The 26697-nt window shown below is 39.9% G+C and overlaps 1 protein-coding gene across 1 annotated transcript in view; it reads left to right on the top strand.

The window, feature by feature from the left end:
* The first annotated feature begins 5329 nt into the window (after positions 1-5329).
* ahrra (aryl-hydrocarbon receptor repressor a) overlaps positions 5330-26697 on the top strand; it is a 53840-nt gene continuing 32472 nt past the window's right edge. The window contains exons 1-3 of the mRNA XM_029529187.1: positions 5330-5629; positions 6039-6131; positions 8136-8317. Of these exons, the coding sequence (XP_029385047.1) occupies positions 6070-6131; positions 8136-8317 (244 nt within the window). The 5' untranslated portion in view covers positions 5330-5629; positions 6039-6069. The remainder of the gene's footprint in view (positions 5630-6038; positions 6132-8135; positions 8318-26697) is intronic.

Raw genomic sequence — 26697 nt, 5'->3', positions numbered from 1 at the left:
CCTGGTTACCTGGCTTTGCTGATTCTCATCGTGCAATCAAATCAGTAACAGAACCCGGCTCTCCATTTGGATCTATTCCTCTTGCCATGTGGGAAAACCATCGACAGTGCTTAAAAGAAGGTGTTGATTCTTTGACTGTACAGTGAAGCCAGTGCTGACAAGCCTGCATTCTGTTTAATGACCATTAGTCACTGGTTGTAAAAAAAGTCAGACTGTATTGAAGCCTATGGGTAAATGTCCCTACATTATTGGAGGAAAGTAGTATAACAGGTGATAAAGAAGAGTGTGTAATTGACAGACGATACCAACCAGTCAAGAGTGTAGGGCTGGTCAGAACATATGGCTAGTTCTGGTTTGAAAAAACAAAAATGGCAACTGCCAAAATACAAAATTCAGACTTCAAAATGGCAGCTTACAAACCAGTGATGTCTCTGTGAGTTGACAATAGGATAACACCAGTAAACCCCCTCCTCAGAACAAAACCTTGTTTTCAATGCTTTATTTTCTTCTGAACAAAACCTTGGCAGACTATTTCTGTGCTCTAGTTCTTCCCTGCTCCTGCTGAAACTGCATACAGGGCCATCATTGATGAAACAATACCACTCACCTGCTGCTTCCAACCAAACACTTAAACTGCACCACAGCGGCCTTCTTCAACCTTGCTCCTCTTGCAGCCAGCAGTCATTTCCCCCCTGCACTCACTCTATCGCCAAAATCAAACTTTCATTAAAAAACTTGTTCTGTGTCTGTATCTGCACTGGGGTGTAGTGTTACATCTTGTGTCAGTGTTTGAATGTCCTCCCCAAAATCTTGGATACCATTATCATGAAATGCACTTTGTGGTGTTGGCTGCACAGGCCAACACAGTATGCATATGTGGTTGTGTATGCATGTGTGTGTGCTGGATATGAAAGTTTGCGGTCATGAACATGGATATGAATGAGGAGCCAAAGTGGGGGATGTCTGGGGAGCAAGTAATGAACGACTTAGTGATCTACAGTACAGGCCAAAAGTTTGGACACAGCTTCTCATTCAAATTAATAGGAAAGTGTGCCCAAACTTTTGGCCTGTACTGTATACTTCAACTCTCCCCTCTCTGCTCTGCTGGCAGGTCTGTAACACACAATTAAAACTGTACGACTTTAAAGCCGCTGTTAATCAGAGCGGCAGTGCAGCTAACAGCCAAAATGCACAACCATATAATTCCTGTGAATTGTTTGTCCACACAAGCAGTTGCTGCTTGATTTCACATTTGCATTGCACCGTCAACACTCATCCTTGGAAAAGTGACAAATTTTCTTGCAGGGTTTCCAGTACATGTATGCTTTACAAAATGCAAAAACTCCCCCTCTTCTCTGTCTACTTCACCATTAGTAACAGAACCACAGACATGAGATGGAGCAGATTGCAGAGAGATTGAGGGGCAGCAGAGGAGGAAGACAGCCTCCATTTGACCCATTGCCCCAACCGTGAAACAAACTTTGGAAAGAAAGAAAAATAAACAAATCCAAGTGTTAACAAAAGATTATCTCTCCAGTATAAACGCACAATTTTCCTCCCAGACCAATTGACACAGATCTTCATATGAGGGACAAAAACATGAAAGCAGAGCACAAGATGGGGGTTCAACACATAAAACAATAATTTTGAGCATTTTTACAGTTATTATCATTGTACTGTACAGCCTTTTTCGTCGTTGATAGGATGACATATTGCTAATCTGACAATCTGACAACTAACAAGTTTGATCAGAAAAATTGAGGGATTGTTTTTCTCTTTTTCATTTTCAGATGTTTCACAATTTAACTTCATCTTACGTTTCCCTTTTTTTTTGAATAATTTACAATGTTATTCAGCAAGCTTAGTTGAATAAAATGCTATTTACACACACAAAGATGAAGTTTGGTTGTACGAATGCAGTGAAGAGCTGATCTTTCACAGTCTTGTTTCTTTTTTAACCTTTATACAACTGAGAGTTTTTTAATTCCCTTTACTTTGTACTTGTATTTCTATTTACTACTGAGACCCCAAAGATTATCTGGTGTCTCTTTCAAGTGAATTACTTGATGAGATCAAAGCAGATTAGTTCCTTGCCCTTGTTCATCTAACGGTTTAGTCAATGTGTTATTATTGCATTATATCTGCTTACATCAATATGAATATTTTTTTATGTATGCATCGAGGAACTAATGCATATGCACACTATATGACTGCACAGGAGTTCTATGACTTCACAGTAGGGTCATCTGCATGTGACTCCATCACCTGGAGTTGTTGAGGCTAATAATTTAAATGCAACCATATTTTCTCAAATATTGTCCCACATATTGAATGCTGTGCTCGACTGGGAACATTTTTTGTATTTTTGTTTTGGCAAAAAGCTTTACTTTTCTCTGAATAATCATGTACCTCTCACTGACATTGTGGTGCCCTAAATACAGGGACAGAAATGAAATGGATGTAAGTGTGGTACTTGATTAGAGTGAACTTCTCATTAATTATGGATGTCCATTAGAATCAGACTTGTCATGTCACAGGCCTGCATGTCTCCTGAGCTCCCACAGTGATGCTAACAAAGAAATATTAATCAGTGAAAGCCACACTACTGTAACTGACAAATGGCTTTCACTGGGTCCTAGACTGTTTCTGCTGTCATTATTTTTCAACTTGTACATACATATGTGCTCACAGCAAACATAATCGCACACTGATGCACACAGCGAAGGTCTGTCCTGCCATGTAAGCAGAGCTTTAAGCCTGGGCTAATCTGAAAGGCAGCTTGGGTGGTGTTGTGAATGGATTTACATGGATATCCAGGCTGCCTGAGGCTTTAATGGCAGCCACTGACAATGCTAACAGGATCTGAGGACCTCCTCAGAGCCCTGATCCCACACTTCTGATACAAGATCGATATATCTGCTGCCAAAGGTGCAGCCTGACCGTCACACAGCGAAAACTATGTATGAACACAAAATGAAGGGAGCAGGGGCAGCAAATGATGGGGACTGAGAGAGACAGACTAATCACATCTGCCTTGAACATGAGGGTATAACCCTGCTTCTTCTGTACACTGAATGTATTGGTTCTGACATTACTGAAGATCAGTGGAGATTAATTTAGGACTCAACTCACTGCCAAATAGCTCTCTGGCCCCTGTGGGCCTCAGAGGGTCTCAGCATGCAGATTAAAGTTTTAGTTTGGCAAACATTTCTCTTGGCTTCTCACAAATAATCTCTGTAGATGGGGCCACATGACTCTAAACTATATTAGGGGAATATGGAGATGGTGATCAAATTAAATGTTTCTTTTTATTTTGAAAGCTTACAAAGTTCACTATATTTTAAAATGAATTTAGTGTATTTGAAATAGATGGAATTATGACAGTTGATCCCAAAGGGCTCCTCTTAAAATTCAGTCAATATTGCAACTTACTCCATCAGTGCATTCTCCTGTATTATTACTTCTTTCTCTGAGCGGGGAATGTGTCATGTGTCATGTTATCAAAAAGGGGAGCCTTCTCTACTAAGTTATATTTATTTAAAGGGGAATGCATTGCACTCCGTCCCTTGCATGTTTTACTACACATGAATACAGAGAGGTATTGTAGAGGGTATTTTTGTAATGCATGAATTTGTACACTAGGGTGCAGCCAGGAGACTTCGATACAGAGTGCATAGTGTGCATGCAGTCAGCTGACTGTCCTTGCTTCAGTGCAATGCAATGCAATCATATTTTATTAGGTTTTAATAGCAACCTTAAAAAAAGACACACACAATGTACTTCTCCACAAACTAAAAGCACAGAAAAGCCTTTGTATGCATACTTGAATTAGAACAAATCAAGTTGGTTAAAACATCTAGGCTTATTAATGACACTACTTTACATGTGCATTCTCCATTTCCTACACCGTAGAATCATGTGAACAGAACAGTGTCTGTCTTTGCTCCTTATCCAATTCTTTCTGCAGGCAGGTGTCTTCTTGACTCAGTCATGAACCACTGGCAGCTGTTTTTGTGTGGCTCTTAAGATTATATTGGTACGATGGTGCATTATATAAAAATTATATTTATTTGCAGTTCATCCAGCTTATATGGGTCACAATTAAGCCTTGTCTTGGATCCTTTACAGTTCGACTAGATATAATCACCTACTCAGTCAAGTCACGTTGTTGCTCAAAGAGCGTCTGACCCAAATCAAAAATGAGCATCTGTGTTCATTGTTTACTGCAGTGATTTCAGGGCAGCATTACAGATTTACCTTTCACACCCACTGTCAAAACTACTGTCTTCAAATTCCTCTAATCATAAAAACTGTTACAATTACAACAGCTTTCCCCAGAGACTCGAAATCCACCTCAGTCAATCGTGTTACAGAGGGAGATCTGGGGTTTGGGCTGCAGATTAAAACCGAGGCGTTTCATTAAGTCCTCAATGAGGAAATGCAACATGAAGCATCAGCCGATGGAAATAGCTCACAATTTTATGCAGTTGTTGACTCTGATTAGATATGTGATGAGTCCCGTCACACTCACAGTCCTGCCATATTCTATCCCTGACGAACCCAAACAACGGACAATAGATGCGCAGTACACCGAACCAACGCTTCATCCACCCGGCCGCGTCCCGCTGAGTGCGCTGGTGGTGGCCCAACGTGTCCTCCTCCCAGGAGAGGCCGGTCCGTGTGCGGCATCGGCTGCGGACAGTCTCGTTGTGAGTCCGCGGCTGTGAGTCTCCGCTGGCCCTCGCGTGTGATCCCGCCTCTTTTCCGCTGCTCACCAATGTGTGCGCTCCGAGCACGGCTGAGATCAGGTCCTGTTTGTCTCTTGCTGCCTTCAAGTACTCCTCGTAAATAGTAAAACTATCACTTGCCATTGATGAATTAAGAATGGATTATATAATGACCACCATTTATTTCAGGGTTTATAATAATTAAATACTGAGTGTAGGCATTTTTAAATAAAGCTAAACAAAAAAAAAAAACATAAAAAGTTGCAAAATGCTGAGAGAAAAATGTTGCCAGACATTTTATACAAATTCTGAATATTGAGAGTAGTAAGAAAGCGACAAGAAAATAATGAATGGCCGCCTTATTAAAAAAAATGAACTGACCTTAGTTATAATTCAGCGATAGAAATGATTGTCATCAGTGTGATACGCCTATGACATAAAGCAATGCAGCAACGAAGCACAATATTGTATTTCCAATTTTCAGACATCCCATGAAAGCATCATAAACCTAGTTTGTGTGTGTGCGTGTGTGTGTGTGTGTGTGTGTGTGTGTGTGTGTGTGTGTGCTCTTGCTGTGTTTGTGAGGCACAGAGTTGCGTGCGAAGAGCTCGACATGTCATTCAGAGGAATCCGCCACCTGAAACGCGAGGAAGTAAGGGCGACTCAATTGGGTATAAAGCATCAGCCAACATCTGCCCCGACCAGAGCAAAGCTGATGAAAACATCAGCGCGGACCTCGTTTAGGACCTCTCACTTTTATTTTATTTCCCTTGGATTTAACATTGGGCATTACCGAGTCGGTGCACCCTGGGAGCCGCATCTCTTTTCTGCACTTACAGTGAATGTGGCTCTGCAGCCAACAACATTATACTGGAATTAACTGACATCCACACAGATATTGGGTTAGTGCCATTTTCACTTATTTGGACGTTTGTTGTGATTTTATTTGTTTATTTTGTCATTTTTTTTCATTGTAATATTATAGTATCGTTTATTTACATGAATCCAACATTTCGTCTCCCCCTTATAGGCTGAATGCTATTTAGATAACTTTGCACAATTGTGTTATTTTATATTTTCACTCCTGTGAACCAGATTTCATGCATCTTAATGAATTACTAATTCAGGGGTAATATTCTTTTGCCATTCCAACCATGGTTCCGTGCCAGTTTATTTCACTTTAAATTTGTGCTTTAGGGATTGTACATTGAACCAGTAATGTCTTATAAAGTGTGAACCAGGTCTTCTACACGTGTTCAGCCTCTCTCTCCACTAACATGTACAGTGAACGTCCTTCTGTCTCCTCCACAGCGCACCTGTTACCTCCACGGAGCGCAGGATCATGATTCCTCCGGGAGACTGCATGTATGCGGGCAGAAAGAGGAGGAAGCCCATCCAAAAACAGTTAAGGAGCGCTGCTCACTGTGCCTGCTGTCTTTGTTGTGGCACAGGCTCTGTAGCCTGGTGATGTGGGGGGGGGGGGGAGACTCTACTAAAGTTTAACAATATATTTTAAAGTGAAGCGCAGGAAGTCCTTCAGCTGTAGCTATATGAAGGTGTGCGGACGGTATTGACTGCCAGACAGACATGTGGCAGTTCAGACAAGCAGAGTTAATTGCTGCAAATGTGTTATTAATAATAGAGCTATGTTTGATACTGTATATATTATACTATATATATCATAAACGTCTTCACAGCTGTCATAGTTTAAAGGTAAAGGTCCACATTTAAATGCCCAGAAATGGCGGTTGGATGATAGATAAACTGAGGGCTACTTTTTTTTTGGACAATCTTGTCAGCTGATGTCATGAATAGTGAATGTAGGTTATATAAGATTTCGAAGGGGGAAGTGGTAATTTAACAAGGCCTGTGGCCTTTATAAAGTTTTCATGTTCTATGCTGTTTTTGCTGCTAATCCAAAAGGAAATCTTTGCCACATCAAATCAGTCCCTAATGTGGATGGAAATATAAATTTCAAAGTCTAGTCTGCTTGTTATGTCACCATGTTTTAAGACTTTGAACTATAATTCGCAGCCTCCAATTTATTTATTGGGGCTTCTTTGCTTAGTTTGGGAATAATGATCTAATTTTGGTCATTCATGCAGAATTTTGAACTTGTGAGTAAACTGAACATTATCTGAATAATCATATCAAATTCAGTCACTCGTATTATTTAGCATATTTTTTCATTTGGAGTAACTCTAAGGTATTATTTCTTGTTAGGGCCATCATAATAAACGAAGTTGGAGCATTAACGTAAAACCATTTTGTCTCAGTAGCCAACAGAAATGTTCAGCTGTAGAAATTAGAGCTGACCTTTACATATGTGTCTCATGTTAAGTTTCACTGCGAAAGCAGTGTACATTATACTAAAACAAATAACTCTGCACCCGGGAGCTATTTTATATTCTCTGAAGTTACTGCAATATGTCCAATACCTTTAATAGCAGGAGCCACTGAAGAGCGTCAGACACTGAGGATATTAATAAAATGCATTACATTATTGCAATAATTCATGATAAAATCTGGTATTTTACTTTAATCTCAAACTATAATTTTCATACAAGTTTACAGTGACTAAAACGTGATATTTCAAAACTTTTAGATAATTAGTTTTGTCTTGAGAAAAAAAATAAAAAGAATATTGTCATTTGGGGAAATACAAATCAATGTGGTACGTGGTGTGTTGGGAAAGGCTGAGTCCAAAAGAAATGCAGTTTAAAGGAGGGACTTGTGCAGTGTGTGGTTTATTTGATCATATTTTTGTATTTAGTTTTTCAAGGTGGGGTGGTAACCATACAGACAAAACACGACACTGTACTCTATAGCCTAACAGTGAGGAACTACTACCAACAAAACTGACTTGAAAATGTTTGGAAATCAGAGAAAAAATTCTGACTGATTCATAGTATGTTTGCTTGATGTGCTATTACAAAACAAAATCAAAACAAACACTCTTTTAAATCAAGTATTGCAACAGTTTTTCCCAAAAGCCTTGAGCTGACACTGAGACAGAGTGGATATGTGTGTGGAGGGTATCACTATTCGGAAGAAAACATTACTGATAATTAATAAATCATCTTTCTAACCAGGACACCAGGGGCTAGTCAGATGGCACAGTAAACCTTTGGAAAAGGCCTATGTCGTGAAGTTTGATTCAGATTTTACAATCATGTTGGAAGTCTATATGTTCATTAGTACTTCTTGCTGGTAATCAGTAAATTAAAAAACACACAACTCTTTTGGCCATTTAGCACAGTTCTTAATTTTTAACTGATTTTAAAAACATATCTAATGATCATCGATCTTGCACACACACACCTACGTACACCCACCCACACACACACACACAGAAATACACAGTCTGTGAAACCCCCCCCTCAATCACTTTGTCCGTCTCATCATCAGGAAGCCGTCCTCAGCCAATGAGAAAACCAACCCGTCCAAGCGCCACCGGGACAGGCTGAACGCAGAGCTGGACCGGCTGGCCAGCCTGCTGCCCTTTCCCCCGGATGTCATCTCTAAGCTGGACAAGCTGTCTGTGTTGCGCCTTGCAGTTTCCTACCTCCGTGTCAAAAGCTTCTTTCAAGGTAAGGCAGGTCAAAATTTGATATTTATATTGGAAACAGAGCATTTAGCTTTTGCTTGTGAGTCTGTGTGTGTGTAGCTTCAAGTTGACAGGGAGTTGCTGAGTTGATTGTGTCAGACTCACGTTTTGGGTTGATAATGGGATGCCAGCTGCTGTAAGCTGGGATAGAGTTCAGTCTTTAATCAGTGAGATAGATATGATACAGTAAATCTGAATATGCTTGCTGGGTATGGAAACATCTTAAGTCAGGTGAATTCATTTGAAGGAACTGAGTCTCGGGCTATTTTTTGGCCCAGTAAAATTGTATAAAATTGGAAATTAGTTTTTTGCATTGGCATGGTGAAAAAAAAAGGTAAACATGTTATAAGAAAACAGGATAAAAACAGCAACATGCGAAACTAATATAGTTTGATAAGATGTTACAAATGAAAATTATGAATGACTTATTTATACATTTGGTGATGAGTATGAGTAACAGCCCCATGTGAGCCCTAAATTATGCAATACTCCAGCTAGGAATCAATCACTTTAAGCATAATAAATACAATTTCAAAATACTAACCTTTAAAGCAAAAAAATGTAAACAAAAACAAATTAAAAAACAAACAGTCAAATACTCAGGCATTCAGGCTGGTGCTTGTGTTTGTCAAAAATAATTAAGTGGAAGATATAGTTAAACGCTGTAAACGGGATATTTATCTATATTGGTTTGCCTGGCACTCTTTTTTATTTCTTTGCAGTGTGTGAGATATCTTTAACTCTGCATCATCAACAGAAAACCTTTATTTTGATGAAACCTCAGTCACCATATTACGTAGTCTTTGGACTTTTTGTGTGCATTGTATTAGTCACTGATGTTTCTGCCTTTTAATACAGGTTTATTAAGTCAGTGCGGTTTATTTACAATGATTTCTAGGTGATGAAATCTCTGCAGATGTGAGGTAGTTTTCTTTTGTGTCTTCAAGCCATGTGTAATTAAGAGGTAGATTGTGGTCCACATTCATGTATTCACTCTCCTACCATCTCCAATTCCCTGTGTTGCTCTGCAAAGTACCAAACATTTGAGTCTCTTGAAAAAGTGTTCCGTTGGTGGCTGCTTTATTAATACAGAGGCCACTGGCACAGGTGGATCTGAGAGTTTTAATAAATTCCCTCTGTCTCTCCAGGGAAAATGTGTGTGATAAAACAAAGCAGAGGAAGGATGAGTGGGAAAGGGAGAAACCTCAGTGCTTTCTCAGTGACCGAAAGTCCTTATGTAAAGCTGATGGTCTGACCCACTTTCTTTGGCACATGTGGCTCCTGTCTTTCTCCTTCTCCTCCGCTGATCCTTACATTACTCTTAATCTCCATCATTCACCATCTTTGTTTGGCATGGCACCCTACAGCTGGCATCCTGTTGGCTAGAGTCATGAAACTTTCACAACACACATACACGTGTATACACTCAGTTTTACCCTGCGTGCTCATTCATCTTATTCAACACACAAAGCTGTAGTACAGGTGCTAATCAGTCTTCATCAGTCTCAGTTGAAGTGCCTTTGCTGGATAATGGCTCACGCAGAGGTTAAAGACCACAACCACTGCCTTATGAGAAGTGTCAGTGCTGCAAGGTGAGAAACTGCAAAAGGGAAAAAGTTCAGCTGTACATTGTATATGTATTGTGTATTGTTTGGCACTGCTAATAGTTTACTACAGGCATTGTACATCATTCATCCATGAGCATGATGTTTTACATATTGTACATTTACAGTATATTTGCCTTATTCTTAGCTCTTTGAACATGTCTCAATGCCAGCCCCTGTCTACTTTGCCTCTGCTGGAGGCCTTGTTATCAGTGGCAGAAGTGACCAGCTTTGCTGTCTTTTGATGTTACACTAATGAGATTAATTAGAGTGGAACATGGAGGATTTATTGCTGTGTCGATCTCTCTTTTGGTCATCTCTCTGAACCATCACAATGGCAGTTTTTTTCCACTGATGTTAAAACGTGGCATGCGGCCAGAATTTTTCCAGATAAATCTAAGATGAGCAACACGTACATGTCCACATCCTTCCTGTGGTTTAGAACAGCATACATAATCATCTTTCTTTTTCTTCTTTTTTTTTTAACAGTGAGTCATTCTCTGTGAACACAACACAAAACCATCAAACAGGAGCTGCTTTAAGTTTTAAGTTTCATTTGCCTTTAAAAACTGTTTCATACAACAAAAAGAAATATTTTCCCTCTTACAGTTATGAAGTTCCCTTTTTTGTCCACTGGGGGGGGGCTGTGTGAAGTTGCCACTGTGTCATGACAGTCATGACACACTATTTCATATACAGCATGTGAAGGGTTCAGAGAAAGAGTGGCAGGTGGTTTTTGAAGCACCTGAGATACCATGTTGCATGACATTTCATGGGTGGAGTAGTAAATAGTATGTACCTATGCACTACATGCAAATGTACCCCTTGGCTGCGTGTGCACATGTTCAAATAAAGGCCACATCAGACAAAGACTAACCTGGGCTTCCCTTAACCATCATCTTCCATAGGATTCAAGTGTGTTTACAGGTGCTACATGATACACAACCAGATGATTTCCTGTGCTACTTCATATACTTCCTAAACCGAAAGGTAAATAAAGCTCTTATTGCACAGTTGTACACTTTGGCAGTTTATATTCCTTGTATATGCACATCTCTGTCTGAGAGGAAGGAAATGCATATAATTAGGTCCAACTATGCCATGGCACAGGTAGAGGATGCAGCAAAAATGGGCCACAAGTCCAGAGGGTAACACCCCTTACAAAAATAATGATAATAATACAAAACTCGAAATCATCATTTCATAGCCTACAGGTAGTATGGAACTCTCAGTCCCATCTTTTCATTTAATTGTTATTTATGGTCTGGGGATATTTTCCCATGCCCAAGCGAGTAGGCCCCTCTCTCTCTCCCTCTCTCTCTCTCTCTCTCTGTGTGTGTGTGTGACAATCACCAGGCTGTAATTCCCCTCTCCTCCATGTTAGGTCTCTGCCCTAACTGTAATTGCTGAGCTTGTTAAATATTTACCCTGAGGATTAACTAACTCTCCTCCATCTTTCTGCCTGGTCTTAGTTTCTCCTCTGGTGATGTGTGTGTCTTTGAAGCCTGTTTTGCGTGACTGTATTTCATCATTATTTATTTCATTATTTGAAACCAGAATTTAGCTTTTATTTTAAAAATGTTATTGTTATTGATTACTTTTGTTGCAATTCAGGGAAACTGAAGCCATTGCAATGGCTCCTAAAATAACACTAGATAAGACTAAAATGAATGTCACATGATTTATGATGTTTTACTATTATTATTGGTTACTTTTGTGTCTTGCTATCAGCTCATGTAATTTGTAATAATGCATTACTATTAGCTGCCAGCATTATTTGTACTTGTACTTGTAAACTAAACCTTCCTTTTTATGGCCTTTGTGTGGAATGTGGTCATACCTCTCCAAGCTGAGGCACAGCCTGTGGTTCATATTTCATGTTCCTCTGTCACTCCCTTCTTGTCTGAGATCGTGGTGAGGCTTTCAAAAGAAATAAGAATTATTATTCAAATATGTAAACTTGTGACCGCCACACACACACAGGATAGAACAACCAGAATAGTTTAATTTGTGTGCGTGTTACTGTGTCCATGCCATGGTAAATATTTTCACAGTTTGCACTGTGATTCTTTGATGAAGTGTGGCAGAGGCCTCTTGTGAGTGCATCTGTCACCGTCTAAGGTCCTGACCCTTGTGGTACTGCGATCAGATTCCATGTCATGACCCCGGAAAATAGCTGCATTTGTATTAATCCATATGCCCTCCCCCACTCCCCTCTGTTCTCATTGTCAAGCAGCATTTTGCCCTTAATCTTCAAGTGTACCACCTATGTTTGAACTGGCACAAATTTTTTGGAGCAAACCCATACTCTCTCCTTTGCATGTTTTATTAATTAAAATGTTTAAAAAAATTTTCTTAATTTGGAGCCACTGCCACAATTGAAGGGACAAGAATTAGAATTGTTGGAATTTATATATATAATTTATATATATTTTATTAATTTATATATATCTATATACAACACGCAGACATCAGAAAAGCGTCAATATGGTTGTTATTATTATGTACTATGTACTATTATGTCTCATATTGTACTACTGAGAGAGAAACTTTGTGATTGGCTCACAGTGGCTGGAGCCAACCCTAGGTGACACGGGGGGGGGGGGGGCTTGTTACTAGTCACTGGTGACTAAAATGCAACAAGTTTAAAGTGAACATTTAAGTGATCTTCTCTTTATGAATGGACACTTAAAAACACAGATCATAGTTTATGTACTGTTTTTTTTTTTTTCACATTTTTAAATAAGAAAGAATGAAAACATGAAAACACTCCTGATGTCTTCAGTGAAATTCTGCTTAGCTTTCAATGACACAAAAATTGCTCAGTAATTTGTCAATCATTATATCATGACAATCCCTAAAATACCATCAAATTGAATCCAAATCCCCAATATAAATGCCTGTGGTGTAAATGTATGTGTACCACAGAGAGGTGTATCTTTAATCTTCTTTTAGAAGTCCTCAGTTAATGCCCCATCTTCCCTCGTGGCTGTCAATCCAGTTCCAGTCAGGGTGTTGACAGGGTGCGGCAACACACACACAGACATATACAAATGTGACAAGCGACTTAAATATACCTTTCTATGCCAAGTTTGATGACCTTACATCGTCTTGCTGCTGTGCAAAATTCATACAGCAGCTGCCAGTGTTTGGATGTGCACTTGCTGATCTCTGATTATAAGTGAGCCAGTTTCAGTATTGTGTGCTGTCTGCCTCTAAATGCTGGCTGAGCTATAATAAAAGAGGAAGAGAAAGCCCACAGGCCCTGCAGACTCACGCCAGCCATACGCCACTTGTGACGTCAGCCAGCAGACAGAACACAGTTTTGTAACTAATTCACCGTCATGCAAGAGGAAGGAGTGAACAAAATAAAATAACCAGTCTAGGCCCTTATTCTTTCATCTAAAAATATAAGAGAATTTTGGATGTAAGCCCCCTTTCCCCTACTATTTGGGTTAATCCTTTTCATGACAAATCTGCATCCAATCAAGTCAATGCAAGAGCTGACCATTCAGTTTCCCAAACAAGGAAGTGATGCAGCATGATAGCTGTTTCTGAATGAAGTATTTACTCAGGGGTGAAAATGTGTTCAGGTCAGATTATAGACAGACTCTGTCTATAGTAAACTCTCAATGACCCCAGACTTTTTCCTTCCCTATACTCTACAACCCCAAAGCAGACTGGACATCAGTATATAGGCCAAGGCAAATCAGCAAGCTGCTCTGATTTTAAATGAAGTGAAAAGGTTTAGCAATGGAAAGGTCAAGAAATGGTCATTTTACTGCTCCTCTTAGTTTAGCAGTAGAATGTGCTTTGAAATTTCAGTTCAATTTCTCGTGATTTTGGGACAATTACATCCAAAATGAAGCTGTTCACTTCTGATCAGCAGGTCTGCTGAAGACCTCAGACTCATTGAAGCCCATCCCAGTGTAGATGTGAGCCTGTTAGCACCTTAAACTCATCACTCATCAATTTTTTGTTACATATTAGCTGTTCAAATCAGCATTCTGTTCAGCACTAGGGATAACCTCAAAGAGACATTTGATCAGTAAATACCAGGAACCTGTTCACACTGATCCATGGGAATATATAATTTGGTCTCAGGCTGTGGTTGTACTTTGCAGAACAGCTTGTGAACCCATTTGTTACATCTGTCTATACCTTTTTTGAAGTGAACCTTAAAACCTACTCAGTGTAAAAAACGTCAACCTTTTCATTTCCCCCTGTTGTTTGACCCAATCACAGTGCTAGATGGGCTCGAAGCTAGAAGTCACTTGGAACCAGTTAAGTGTCTTTGTTATGAATCAATTATTGCATGCTGATTTCTTGATGCTTTACTTATGCCTGACAGTTGCACTATTGCAATCTTCCAGCACCAAGTGCATGACAGCTAGAAGGCCTCAAGGACTTCAAACTATCAGCCCTTTGTATCAGCTAAATGCCATATGTCACAACAGGCCTAAAGAAAAATATAAGCAACCTGCCTTCTGCTTCACTAGTGCGGGTGGCACAAAAAAATCACAATATCCATTCAGCCTAAGCTATCAAACAGCTCAACTTTTTAAAAGGTGAAAGGCTCTCAAGTCCCTAACTAATCAAAGATGTAACTAGTGTAACAGCGTTTAGCTATTGATTCCACTTGACACAGTGATGTGCAATCAGATTTGCTGTTACATACAGTATGTATCATGAACACTCATTGGTTGGCATGGCTCTCGTCAGCACATAAATACTGGGTGTGACGTTACCTCAACACCAGTATGTGAGGTTTGAGCCCATGGTAGGTTACTCGAACCACAGCACTATACTGAAACTGTGAAAATAAAGTCATGCAATAACTCAGCTAAAATTATATTATACTTAAGAAGGTAGTGAATACATTGCACTTAACTGAATGATTCAAATTGGTTGTGTTTTGTTGTTACATCTTGATAATTAGCTACCTTACCTCAAAAGCTAAGCTAATATTTGCTAACTTCTATCCATGAAGCTGTGCCGAGAGACTGGTGTGTATGAACGTGACTGACCAGTGGGTTTCCTTGCTGTCCTACAGGCAATAAAAGTGCATTCAAACACCAAGAAAGTGTCGGCCCTTGTCACACAAATACAACACAGACAGTGGTTACACTAGCAGGTCATGTTTCCATAATTTCTTTTCTTTGTTCACTGGATCACTTGATTTAGCTTCCAATCAGTTAGTGATCAACACACATCAACAAAGCCTCATAAAATATATTGATGCATATTGATTGAGGGCAACCAGGGGAAGAAAGGAAGGCTGCATCCCAGTCTCTCTGTTGAAGAAATAAGCTCTTCTTAGTGAGTATCATCATCAAATGGGGGTATATCTTTATCCTGTTGACTCTATTAATATTCTCTATCTTTTTTTGGAAACACGCTGTTTAACTGTGACATTTTTCTTTCTCTCTTTCTCTCCTCCTCCTCTTTGCCTCTAGGGCTCTGCTCTTCTGTTTGTTTCACTGACCCTTGGAAAGAAAATCACCTCTTGTCTCCATGTACTGCAAGAAGAGTGCGTGATCAGGCTAAATGCCAGTGCTGAGGCTTTTCTGCTTCCTCTTTCCTCCACATGCAATGTCTGTAATTCCACACTATGAGTTCTATATACAAAGGTAGATGTAGTGGTAATTAATATTTTTCCAGTGTAAAGGGTCACATGTTCTCAGTGTTATGACTATCTTAATGCCAGTGCTCAGGATTTTATCATTCCTTTCCTTTATTTTGGCGTTCAAAATTCCTGCTCATTTATTGTGAACAGGGTGAACAGGAGTGTGTTTATGCACTGCAGTCTTTAATGACAGCTTGTTCTTGAATTAAAGGTGTAGAGGATTGGTTTCGCAGCTACAACTACAGAAATTCTTGCAATTTGAACATTTGTAAGTTTTCCAAAGAGATTGGGTGAGACACTTTATTTTACAATTACTCCTTCAGGTGGAAGGAGCTTGTTTTAATTGTGTGTCAAGCTGCTGATCATGACGGCACTAGCTGCAGAACATTTTCAAGTTAAATGTTATAATATTCTCTTTGTTACAGCTAATGTTGGGGTATTACCCGCTCGATGATTCCATGCTAAATTGCACATTAGTTGCATGTTGGCTCACTCTCCCACCCCCTTGCATGTGTGTTTGCCCCCTCTGCAGTAATCAGCCACACAATAGCTGTTAACTAGTGCGACAGGCCAGCCATGTTAATCCCTTGTATGTGTCGAGAACCATGAATGGAGAAACCGCCGTATGCATTTAGGATCCTCACAGCTAACTCATTAGTTGCTTGAATCAAAGGCATGACACTGGCTTTGTCCCTGTCTGGCCTCTCGTGCCACAGACACTGAACTCGCTTGAGTGGAGTAGGACTCTGTTGGCCTGGGGGCCCAATGGAGCCCCCTGGGATCACAAAAGGCCATAAGTGAATTACTCAAATCAGTGCTGAGGGGGGCCCCGTTAGATGCTAACTATAACAGCTAGTGGCGGCTGCGCAGCAATGGGAGATGTGTTTGTATGCAAGTGTCTGTGTGTGTGTGCGTGTGTGTGTGAACAGACGGGTAGAGTGTGTGTTTGAGTTTGAGTGAGTGTGAATAGACGGCCAGGACCCATGCAGAGGGAGCAGAAGCCTTTGTTGGCCCAACACTATTGTTGGAAGCTGTCTTGTGTAATTATTGTCACAGCCTAGCGCGCTGCTGTGCCTGAGGAGGAGAAGCACAGAGGGACAAGGAGTGAAGCAACAAGCACCGCCAATCCCCTGGAGATTAAGTTGATAATTATATTATGGAAGCACTTTAAGCATCCAGTTTACTGACAAATCCCAGCTGTTGTTTTACATATTTTGTAATATTGCAGCTTTCGATAAGAAATCTTACATGCTGCTCTGAAGTCTATTTTGAGTTCAGTGGGTGTGCAAGCTGTAGTTATTCTACAGTTACTGAATGTTATGTTGGCTGACATGTTTCTTATTCCGAACATTCCTAGTGCTTTTGGTTTGCAGTATGCTATTTTTAAAAGCGCGCCATTCTGGCCATGCTTAACCCCAATTACACTCCTTTTGGGTGAGATTAAATCATTTCACATTGCCAATATATATACCTCACAACCCAAACATGCAACAAGAAAATAGACTTAGTTTATCCCCATGAATACAGCATGCAAATGTACTGTAGTCCTGCCCAAAGCCACATGTTCAAAGCCCATTTGATAAGTCATTAAAGCTCAGAACATTCATTTTTTAATTTGTTGTGGCATGCTACAGGCATGTCTGTACAAAAACCACTACCTTGTTTTGGAAAAATTCTGTAACTGTTGTGGCATCCGTGAATATGAGAAATATGAATCCATTTTGCAATGAAGGAACGCATATGAACAAAGAAAGTCTATGTTGGGTTAGGATTAGGGTCAGACTTTTTTGCTGGCCAACCTTTCAATGCGCCTCCATTTTATTCTATTTGTGTGGATTACAAACAGTTCAGACCTAAATGATAGATGGTGTGACACACCACTCCTGTGAATTTAACACTGGCTGTTATCCTGGCTCAAATGGCCACCAGTTTCCTCCCAGTGAATATCCAAGGCCTATTAGCTACAGCACAATCAATTTAACATGGCCACCAGCATAAAAAGCTCACTGGTGTCAGTAATGTGATCTGTTGATGGCTAAACCGAGGGAATGGAGTAGCTATTCATAGTGTCTGATGAATGAACTCTGTGACACTGCTGCTCTGGCATGATACAGGCCACAGACCAATGTTTCACCAAGACAAACCATGAACCAGAAAAGTGGGTGTGAAGAGAAGAAGTAAACTAAATATAACAGGCGGCATTACGCCTGTTACTCCACACTGAAAGGAAGAAGAAAGAGATGGCAAGGAATTGAAACGCATGTCCTTTATAAGCAATATCACTGATGATAATCAGGACGGTTTTGTTTGTTTTCCTTGTAGGACGGCAACATGTGCTACATGATCAGGTTATTTCTTTATGTTGTCTGCCTGTGCACACTGGACATCAGAGTGTTTGTTTTGTCTGTCACCTCCATTTATCTTAATTGAAGCATGCTTCAGTGTGCAACAGTGGCCAGGCCTGGTCCCTGCTGCTGTTCCCTAATGCAAATCGATACGTTCCCATGCGGTTGGAAAGATCACTAACCAAAGGTGGCATCTGACCGGATACAGCTCGATACACTAACTACCGTCAGCCAGATGAGGTCCTCTTTCATCAGCATTTGATATGGAAAACAGGGGCACGTAAATCTCCCAAGTAAAAATAGTTCCTCAGATCATGTCATATAAAATTAGAGTTATACAGACAAGCTTCAGTGAGCTTCCTCTTTCAATCTCAGACATCACACAAAATCACCATACAAATTTCTCTAATATTAAAGCCAAACATCTTGATGTGAAAAGCATGTGTTTTACTGAGACCGTGCCTCGGTGAGAGTTAATTAAAGAGAACTTGAAAATCTGATTCAAGAGGGTTTTTAAAAGGGTTCCTGTGTTTTTTTTATTGACAGTCAGGCACATGCTTTGCTGTGCTCTGTGCACGCAGAGCAGTCTAAACTTTGAGTGAACTCCTGCTCTCTGTCCAATTATCATCAAATGAGTGAGCTTGACAAAATATTTTTAGGGTGGAGAGAGATGCAAGCAGAGGGGAAAGAGAGAATACGCACGTAAAGAAAATTTACTAGACTGCCATGAAAGACAAAGTGAGGGTGAACATCCGCAGGATTGTCTCTGACTTGATAGCGTCTAGGCCCATTGTTAAAGAGGATGAGCTCTGCAGGGGCAAATGTCTCCAGCAGACAGCCAGGTACTCAGTGGAGGGAATGTGTGTGAGAATGAATAAAAGACAGAAAGAGGCAGTTGCATGACTTGTGCTCGACTCAGCCCTTCAGCCCTCTGGGTGTTATTTGTTAGCCAGGAGAAAGGAAGATATATCTTAAGTGTTCCACAGTAAACAGAGCCATGACCGGGCCCTAATACTTGCTGAGATTTCTTTGGGATGTGCACGTGACCGTGTGTGTGTTTGTGTGTGGGCACAAATGTGTGCACTGCAAAAAGCTGTGAGCAAAATGACCAATATCATATCGTATCACTTGCATGTCAATTTCATCACACAGCAAACACTCTAGTGGAGTCTAGAGATTTTGCACACACAAACACAGATTCAGAACAACATCTGCATTCTATGAAGTGTTTTTGAAATTAAGAATCACAGGTATTTGTTTATATTAAGAACTGGACTGAAAATGTTTTACCTGTCTCTGTTAAATTTATCACTAACAGATTAATTCTCATGTGAAGTTTGTTTTAAAGAATAGATTAAATCAAGTGGCTTGTGCTTTGCAAAGCATCATCTAATGTAGAGTTGCTGGTGGCTGAGCTCACTGCGATAACATTTTAACGTCTTCATATTTCCAGCTAAAACTGACTCAGTAGTTTAAATATTTCAAATCTTTTAATTGCCAAAGTGTTTTATTCTGTCAGCAGGAATCATGGGTGAGCTGTGGTGGGCCACAGAAGTTCTTTTGTGTTGTGGAGCTCATTAGAAATGGAGGCACAGGCACCGAGCCTGTGGACTTTTTGGAGATGAACATAACACTCTAATGCCTTAATTATCATGTTCTCTTAAAGATACTGCATGACAGGGAACGGTCAGACACTCACATCAGGTGCTAATAAAGTGCTGATGCTGCAATATCAGCAAGCTTTGCACTACAGGCTGGGCTGGCAGATTTAATGTCTAGTCGGACACAACACAGACAACATTAAGAGATTAAATAAGAATGAAGGAGAGAAAACAAGGACAAGAGGAGAAAATAATAGAGAGGTGGTGAAGAGACGTGTCAGACTGGGTTTCTGTCCCCGAGGATTGTGTTTAAATTGGCATATTACAGAGAGAGCACTGTTAGCTTTAAACAGCTGCTGGCTTCACCCACAGCAACACACACACACTGGGGCCCTCCCCAGCTCTAAGTTTGCGTGCAGAGCTGGGAAATTCTCCATGCTAATGTGCCAAGGTTTGTTTTCATCATCAAATTGCAAATGTTTTAAATATGCATCATCCACACACACACACACACACACACACACACATCCCCACATTGATCCACTCACAACACTGACAGTTTAATCCTTGTTTTCATACAGTGTCATTTGTCAAACACAGATCTGGAAGTGGCTTCCACCCATGTTTATTTTTCATACACCACTCCCATAATTTTTCAATCATATTTGATTTCTAATGCAGTATTTCTGGACCTATAATAGATGTCGTTGCCTTCCCTGGCTTCATCTTCGGATAAACACATGCACAGACCTTTTACAGTGTGAGGAGACAATTATTTTGAGTAGAAGGTGTTTAAAGTGTTGGCATATTTGTGTGATGACTGTACAGTTCCTCCATCCAAACATTTGAAATCTTAAGCCTTTAAAGTGTAAATGACTAAACACTTTAACATATTTAGAATCAATCAGTCCCACAGTTTACAAATCAAGATTTTTGCATAATTATTTGACAAATGAAATATAATCAAATTGTGGCTGTGAAATCTAATCCAGTTTCTGTTTGTGATGTGTTGGCCCAGCCCAGTAGCTCCTCCAGTGTTGGCTCTTTGAGACTGAAAAGATGTTGATTGAACCAATGTTGAAAGCCAGTGAAAATACAGTATAACACCAAAAGGTGAGACATATTGTTGGACTTGTTGTCCATAGCTGCCGCCTGTGTGAGAGTCTGTGAAACCTGGACTTCAATATCTGTTTGAAATAAGTTAAAAAAGCTATTTTCTCATATATTTTTTGTGTGCCTGGTGTTCGGTTGGGATAATATTGACTTGTTTTACCTCATCGCTGTCAAATATTTGCTGGGTGGCCTCATTCGATTTTCTGAACAAAAACCCTGCAAATCTTAGCTTAAAGATATGAATAACCCAGTCTAGGATGAAGGGGGTGGAAATGCATATTTGTCCAAGGTTAAGAGCTGAGTCAATGCAGGTCTATCATTTTTAAAGTAATGTTACTCCATTGCTTATTGCTGAGCAATCATTTCAGCTTTGGTTTTGTACTTTTCCATTAGACCCCACAGAATGTGTCTCTTACCTTAAAAAAAAAGTAAAAGAAAAGATAGTTTTTCATTTTCCTTCCACAGAAAGCCACACAGTTATGATGCCTAATGCTGAGTTGATCTTACTAGATACCCCCACACTAAAAAAAGATATATAATTTTCATTGGAGATTATCCCAACTTTTGAACAATTAAAATCTGTCTCTGTTTGTCAAAAGAGCAGAAACGTTTTATTTTATTAAAATTAAAACGTAAATACTCCAATAGGTTCTAAATGAGGGCAAACAAATCACAGGAGACTCCCTCCTTGTGACTCATAAGCAACAAGTTCTCAGAAAGGGAAGAAAGAGAGACATAGAGAGAGAGAGAGAGAAATAGGCATGGGGAGCTGTTGGGGGAGGCAATAATAACATCATTGTGGCTGTTTGAAGTTGCATCAGGCCTATTTCCCAGATACAGTAAGTACAGGCTGTCTGAATGTGTTCTGGCCTCTCGCCACTCAAAGGCCACATTCATGGAGGCGCTGCCGCCCTCACAGAGGGCAATTGGATCCACCGGATACCCTTCCCTTCTCACGCAATGTTGTGTAAACCCAGGGAAAATGACCTCAATATGTCCTAAACCAGTTAAGGATGAAGATGCCGCACCCACGCACATGTCTCAAGCATGATAATGCGGTGATAGTTTTTTAAATTACCGTTCTCATGCACATATAAGCAGTGAATACCCACTGTCCTGTGGTAGCCATTCTCCCCTGAGCTGCTCTTTCCATATCTTCAGTTCATGCTGGATGAAGGAAATATTTCCTGTTAATGCTCATTCTTATGCTAGTTAGACTAAAGTTTTCTCCGTCTTTGCATGGGAACCAGGAAGATCCATGAGCATTAATTACAAAAACTACCAAATGCAACAGGCTGTCCTGAATTTCCCTATTCTGAGTGGGATTCAGCTCACTCAAAGTAAAAGAAAGCATTAGGTTTATTTAAAGTAATTAACTTTTACTCATATTCATACTCTTCTTTTAACATTTATCAAAATCTTTCACTATCAGTCCCTTTCTTTTTTTCAGTGCATATAGATGAAGTCAAAGACACCTGTGTATTATTGTTTTTTTCCTTTTGCTTGTTTTGCCTGTTCAGCTCTGATCTAATCCTTCCTGTCTTGTGGTGCCACCACTCCTTGGCCTGGAGGCCTGGACAACCTCAGCTGGCCTCCCACTCACTTTCAGACTCACTTTTCTTTTCATTTCTTTATATATATATATATATATATATATATATATATATACATATGTGACTGAGACTAATGATTCTTTATTTTCTCGGTTGAATTCACTCACCTAGCTACTTGGTATTCCACAATTCCTCTCATTTGCTCTCAACCTTGGTCAGAAGACGCTGTGAACTTCTGACCCAGTACTCTCTACCATGGAAGTGGATGTGAAGTAACCAAGGAAGGAATGAGATATAACACAAAAGAAGGGGGTGAAACCTTTCTGAATAATTCACAAAACCAGGTCTATATTCATCCATCCTTGGAACAACATCACAATTAATATGTAAGATTTACTTAATTAGCAATACCATATGATCAGAAATGAACAAAGACAAATGGATATGATTCAGGTTTTCCAGAAAATGATGTTAGACCATTATCTTCTCATGTATTAAGCAAGCATTGCTGGATGTTTACATCTTTATGACAATGTTGCGGCTCACTTCAAAATGTTCATGAAGCTGTTTTGGCGACTGAAGAGCAAAACTCAATTTGTGGTTTATAATTACCATCCATGGGTATGAGAGACTTCCCAATAACATAAATGCGCCAATTTGTTGTGTCAAGGTGTGGACTGTCTCGGCTAGAAGAAATACAATAAGAACTGTACAACTGTGATATTTGCAGCTTTGCATATACAATAGAAATATTAGAATAATTGTAAGTTAAGTTAAGTGAAATTGCACCTAATATAGACATCTTACATCACTAGTAGTCCTGAAATCACAGCTACCTGTGAAATATATTTACTTTATTATTATCATATCAATTTTTTTGTCTTAAAGAAATTACAGCGATTCTGTAGAAAGTACGACGATTACAGAGATTACAACCTGTCTGTATAGCTAACACCTTCCTTATTTTCAGTCAGCAGTGGGATGGATAGCAGAGACAAAACACCTGCCAAAAGCCTTCAGGCCCAAGCCTTTTCTTTTGGCAGGCCTCTCCTCCCTGCTACTTCAAGTCCATCTCCTTCTCATGCAACCTCCTCTGGCCAAACTCTCAGTCAATTTCCAGGCCATATTGAGGCTGTTTTGTGGGCTCCCCCTCTCCTGCTGGTGATGTCATGACAGAAAACACAAACATTGAGATTTGATGAGCTGGAAAATCTCATTCCAGCTTGTAAAGAATTATTATCCACTCTGTATACTAAGTGTGAAAATGTTCACTTTGATTATACAGTGAGAGAACAGGTAATAACATCTGAAATCAACAAGATGTGTGTGTGTGTGTCCATGTATGTATACAGTACATCCATACTTTTACACTTTGTGCTATCCTTCTGGAAAACAAATGAACATTGCTGTGTCTTTCAGACAGGGCACAGAGAAGTGATTGTTCTGTTACAGTTTAACAATAAGCAGGATTTCTTAACAGGTTCAGTTACCTGGAGCTGCTGTAAGACAGACACTCTGTTTCAAAAGAGTTTGAATGCTAGCTTCTTTCTTTATGTTTGTTTGCTCACAATTGACAATGACCAGCCATTACTTCCAAGGCCAAGGGGTTTTCATGCTACAGACAGCTGTGGGTGAAGAAAGTGTCCCACCTACACCTGACACATGCTTGTGCGGTGTTTCCTGGATGCTTAGTGTCATAAAATGTTAAATCAATTGGCCAAGGGTAAGGAGAATAACAGGGTTTTGTCAGAATATGGGATGTGGCTTCAGCCTCTGTTGTTAAGCACAGTAATTTAATATTGGAGCTAAATTATTGCTACTTTGCTGCTCAGGCTGGTCCCCCGGATAACTAAATTCATTTAAGAATTGTTATTTTTAACAATAATGTTTTGCAAATTTCTGAGCCAATAGCCAATAAATGATGACCACCAAACCCAGCATAACCATCCAGTGTATATCTACCCTACTAGGTATACATTGTATCTATGGGGTAGAGTGTAAAAATAAATAAAACTGGTGTTATTATTCTTCAGTCAGAAGAAACGTAAAGCCAAATGAACATTTGGGGAAGCACCTTGATTTGGTTGAAATTGGAAGGTGTGTACTGAATTTGTTAGAACAAGCAGCTAGACTTTACCTACTAAAAAGAATGTGATTTTGTTGACATCTTCTCAGTGTAAATCATTTCAGATTAGTAACAGATCTCAAAAACATCTGTAATATGAGATGTCCAAAATAACAGAGAGATGAATTATAAGGTTACTAATGTGAATGGTGCATTTGTTTCTCTCATTTGTTTTCTTGTTTTTTAGAGCTATTTGGGTCACTGGAACTTGCTTTCCCTCTGCCTACTCTGTCTCTTTGTCTGCCTCTCTGTCATCTCCATTTACTGTACTTTCCTCCTTGGGCTATCCTGGTGGTAGAAAGGTGATGATAGAGAGAGAGAGGTGTTGGGAAAGGATACAAGTCAGTATCAACAGGACAGAAAGAAAGAGGAAGATGGATAGACACGGTCAGCAATGGGACAATGTGAAGCTCTGTCCTCTAGAGGCTGAATGACTTAGCATCTGTGTGTTATAGGTACACATACACACAAACACACAAGAAAATCTTAAATAGTTTTGCTTTCCTGTCATGATCTTTGCATGCATTGCATGGACTGGAACTGTTATAGCAACTGACATCATTAATTCTAATGTGGTGCTTGAGGTCAGTTGTTTCCTCTGCATGCTCTTATCACAGAGCAACCATGCAACATTAGCAAGAACAGGCTATTATTAATAGACTTTAAAGCATCAAATCAAAGAAAGGATGAAATTAGTAGAGGTGATGCAGTCAGTCTAATCTGAAAATCAGCTTTAGTTTGTCATGCTTTTTGCCTCTACCCTCTACAGCCACAGGTTGCATGTGTGTTGCCAGCAGTGCAGGAATGCTTTGAGCAGAGAGCCATAAATAGACATGCTGACCCTCTAAAAGTGGAGTCTGTAACATGTTGTGGCTGCTGGGAGCCACACACTGTCTCTTTAAGACAGGGTTTTGTGTAGTGTAGTTTTGCTGTGTTTGAGTGAGTGTGTGTGTGCAAATGTGAAGCTGACTGAGCAGGCAAGGGGTTGCGTGACTACTGCAGACGAGGCTGTGACCTCAGAAAAGCGGTTATGAAAACGATCTGTTGAAGCAAGAGGAAAGAGGGAGTGAGAGAATGAGTGAATGAAAGTGAAACGAAGGGAGTGAGCAACATGGAAGGAGAAAGAGGGAGAGAAATACCAGTCCAGCAGAAATTAGTTCATTTGCAATTTATGCTACACTCTCTCTTTCACACATACACACACACACATATTCCATATGGTATTCAATGCATGAAGACACAGACATAAACACGCTCACTTCCATGCCTCCTGGTCTTCATACTTTATGAGCATATACGCATGAGCATATACGCATGAGCTACTGTACTCAGAGCATAATATGCTTTGACAGAAGTGATAGAAAAAGTCAGGAATAAAAAACTAGAAGAGAATATTTTCATCACTGGGACGGGGAGAGAAAGTCAGGTATCATATTCCTGTTGTGGCAGTGGCATGCTCTGAATAACCAGGAGAGATTGCTGAGGCCAACCACATGGAAACAATTGGAGGTGGAGGGGAGACATGAAGGACTACACTACACTACTGCCAAATGGAATATTTCTATGTGTATGCATTTATGTGTTTCATCTAATTTACACTTTAATATGTTTGTAGTTGAGGGGCAATATTGTTGGTTTAATTAGGTGGGAAGTAATTTTATTAACTGTCAATCAATCATCCCAACTCTTGAATGAAAACATCTCATCTCTCAAGACGTACAAGGTTTTGCATTTTTTCCAAGAAAAAACAGGAGTGATGAAATATGTTTTTATTGCCATTTTGTGATTGTGGTGGGGCCATGGCTGCTTGTGCTCATTTCCTGTAAACCTGTAGTGCGTAATCAAAGAAGGATGTAAGTTGTTCATTCAGCAGATTCTGCATATTTTAACCCATCACGGTCTCAGGACAATCGCTGTGTGAGGATGTGTGAATCAACAGTGGTGGATTCCTCTATGAATACAAGAAACATTTCAGTTTTAAAATAAAGAAATATCAACGAAAGGATGTCATTAAATGGCAGAAAATGGCCTTTTTGTTGAAGTAAACAACCAGTCAGTGTGAAAAGTGAGATATTAGTGAAAGTAAAGCAGCTCTGTCTTGAGAAAGGGGTAAAAAATTTAAAAGGGATGAAAGATGGAGTAAAGGAAAAAATGAGAAGGAGGGTGTATGTTTGGTGTTCGGTGCAGATTGCGTGTGAACAGTAATGCTAGCCTTCAGAGAGCACAGTGGAGCACATTGTATCCATGCATGAGTCTCTCCACAGGGACAGTGGCATGACGGAGAGAGGGAGTGCATACCAGGACAAGGGCTGAGAGAGAGACGAAGAAAGAGACGAGGGAAGGATGAATGAGTCTGTGTCATGACAATTATGATCTTTGTTATAAAAGGAGATGCT

The sequence above is a fragment of the Echeneis naucrates genome, chromosome 20 (assembly GCF_900963305.1).
Source record: "Echeneis naucrates chromosome 20, fEcheNa1.1, whole genome shotgun sequence".
NCBI lineage: Eukaryota > Metazoa > Chordata > Actinopteri > Carangiformes > Echeneidae > Echeneis > Echeneis naucrates.
The sequence above is the reverse complement of the archived record's forward strand: the minus strand, read 5'-3'. Positions and strand labels throughout refer to the sequence as shown.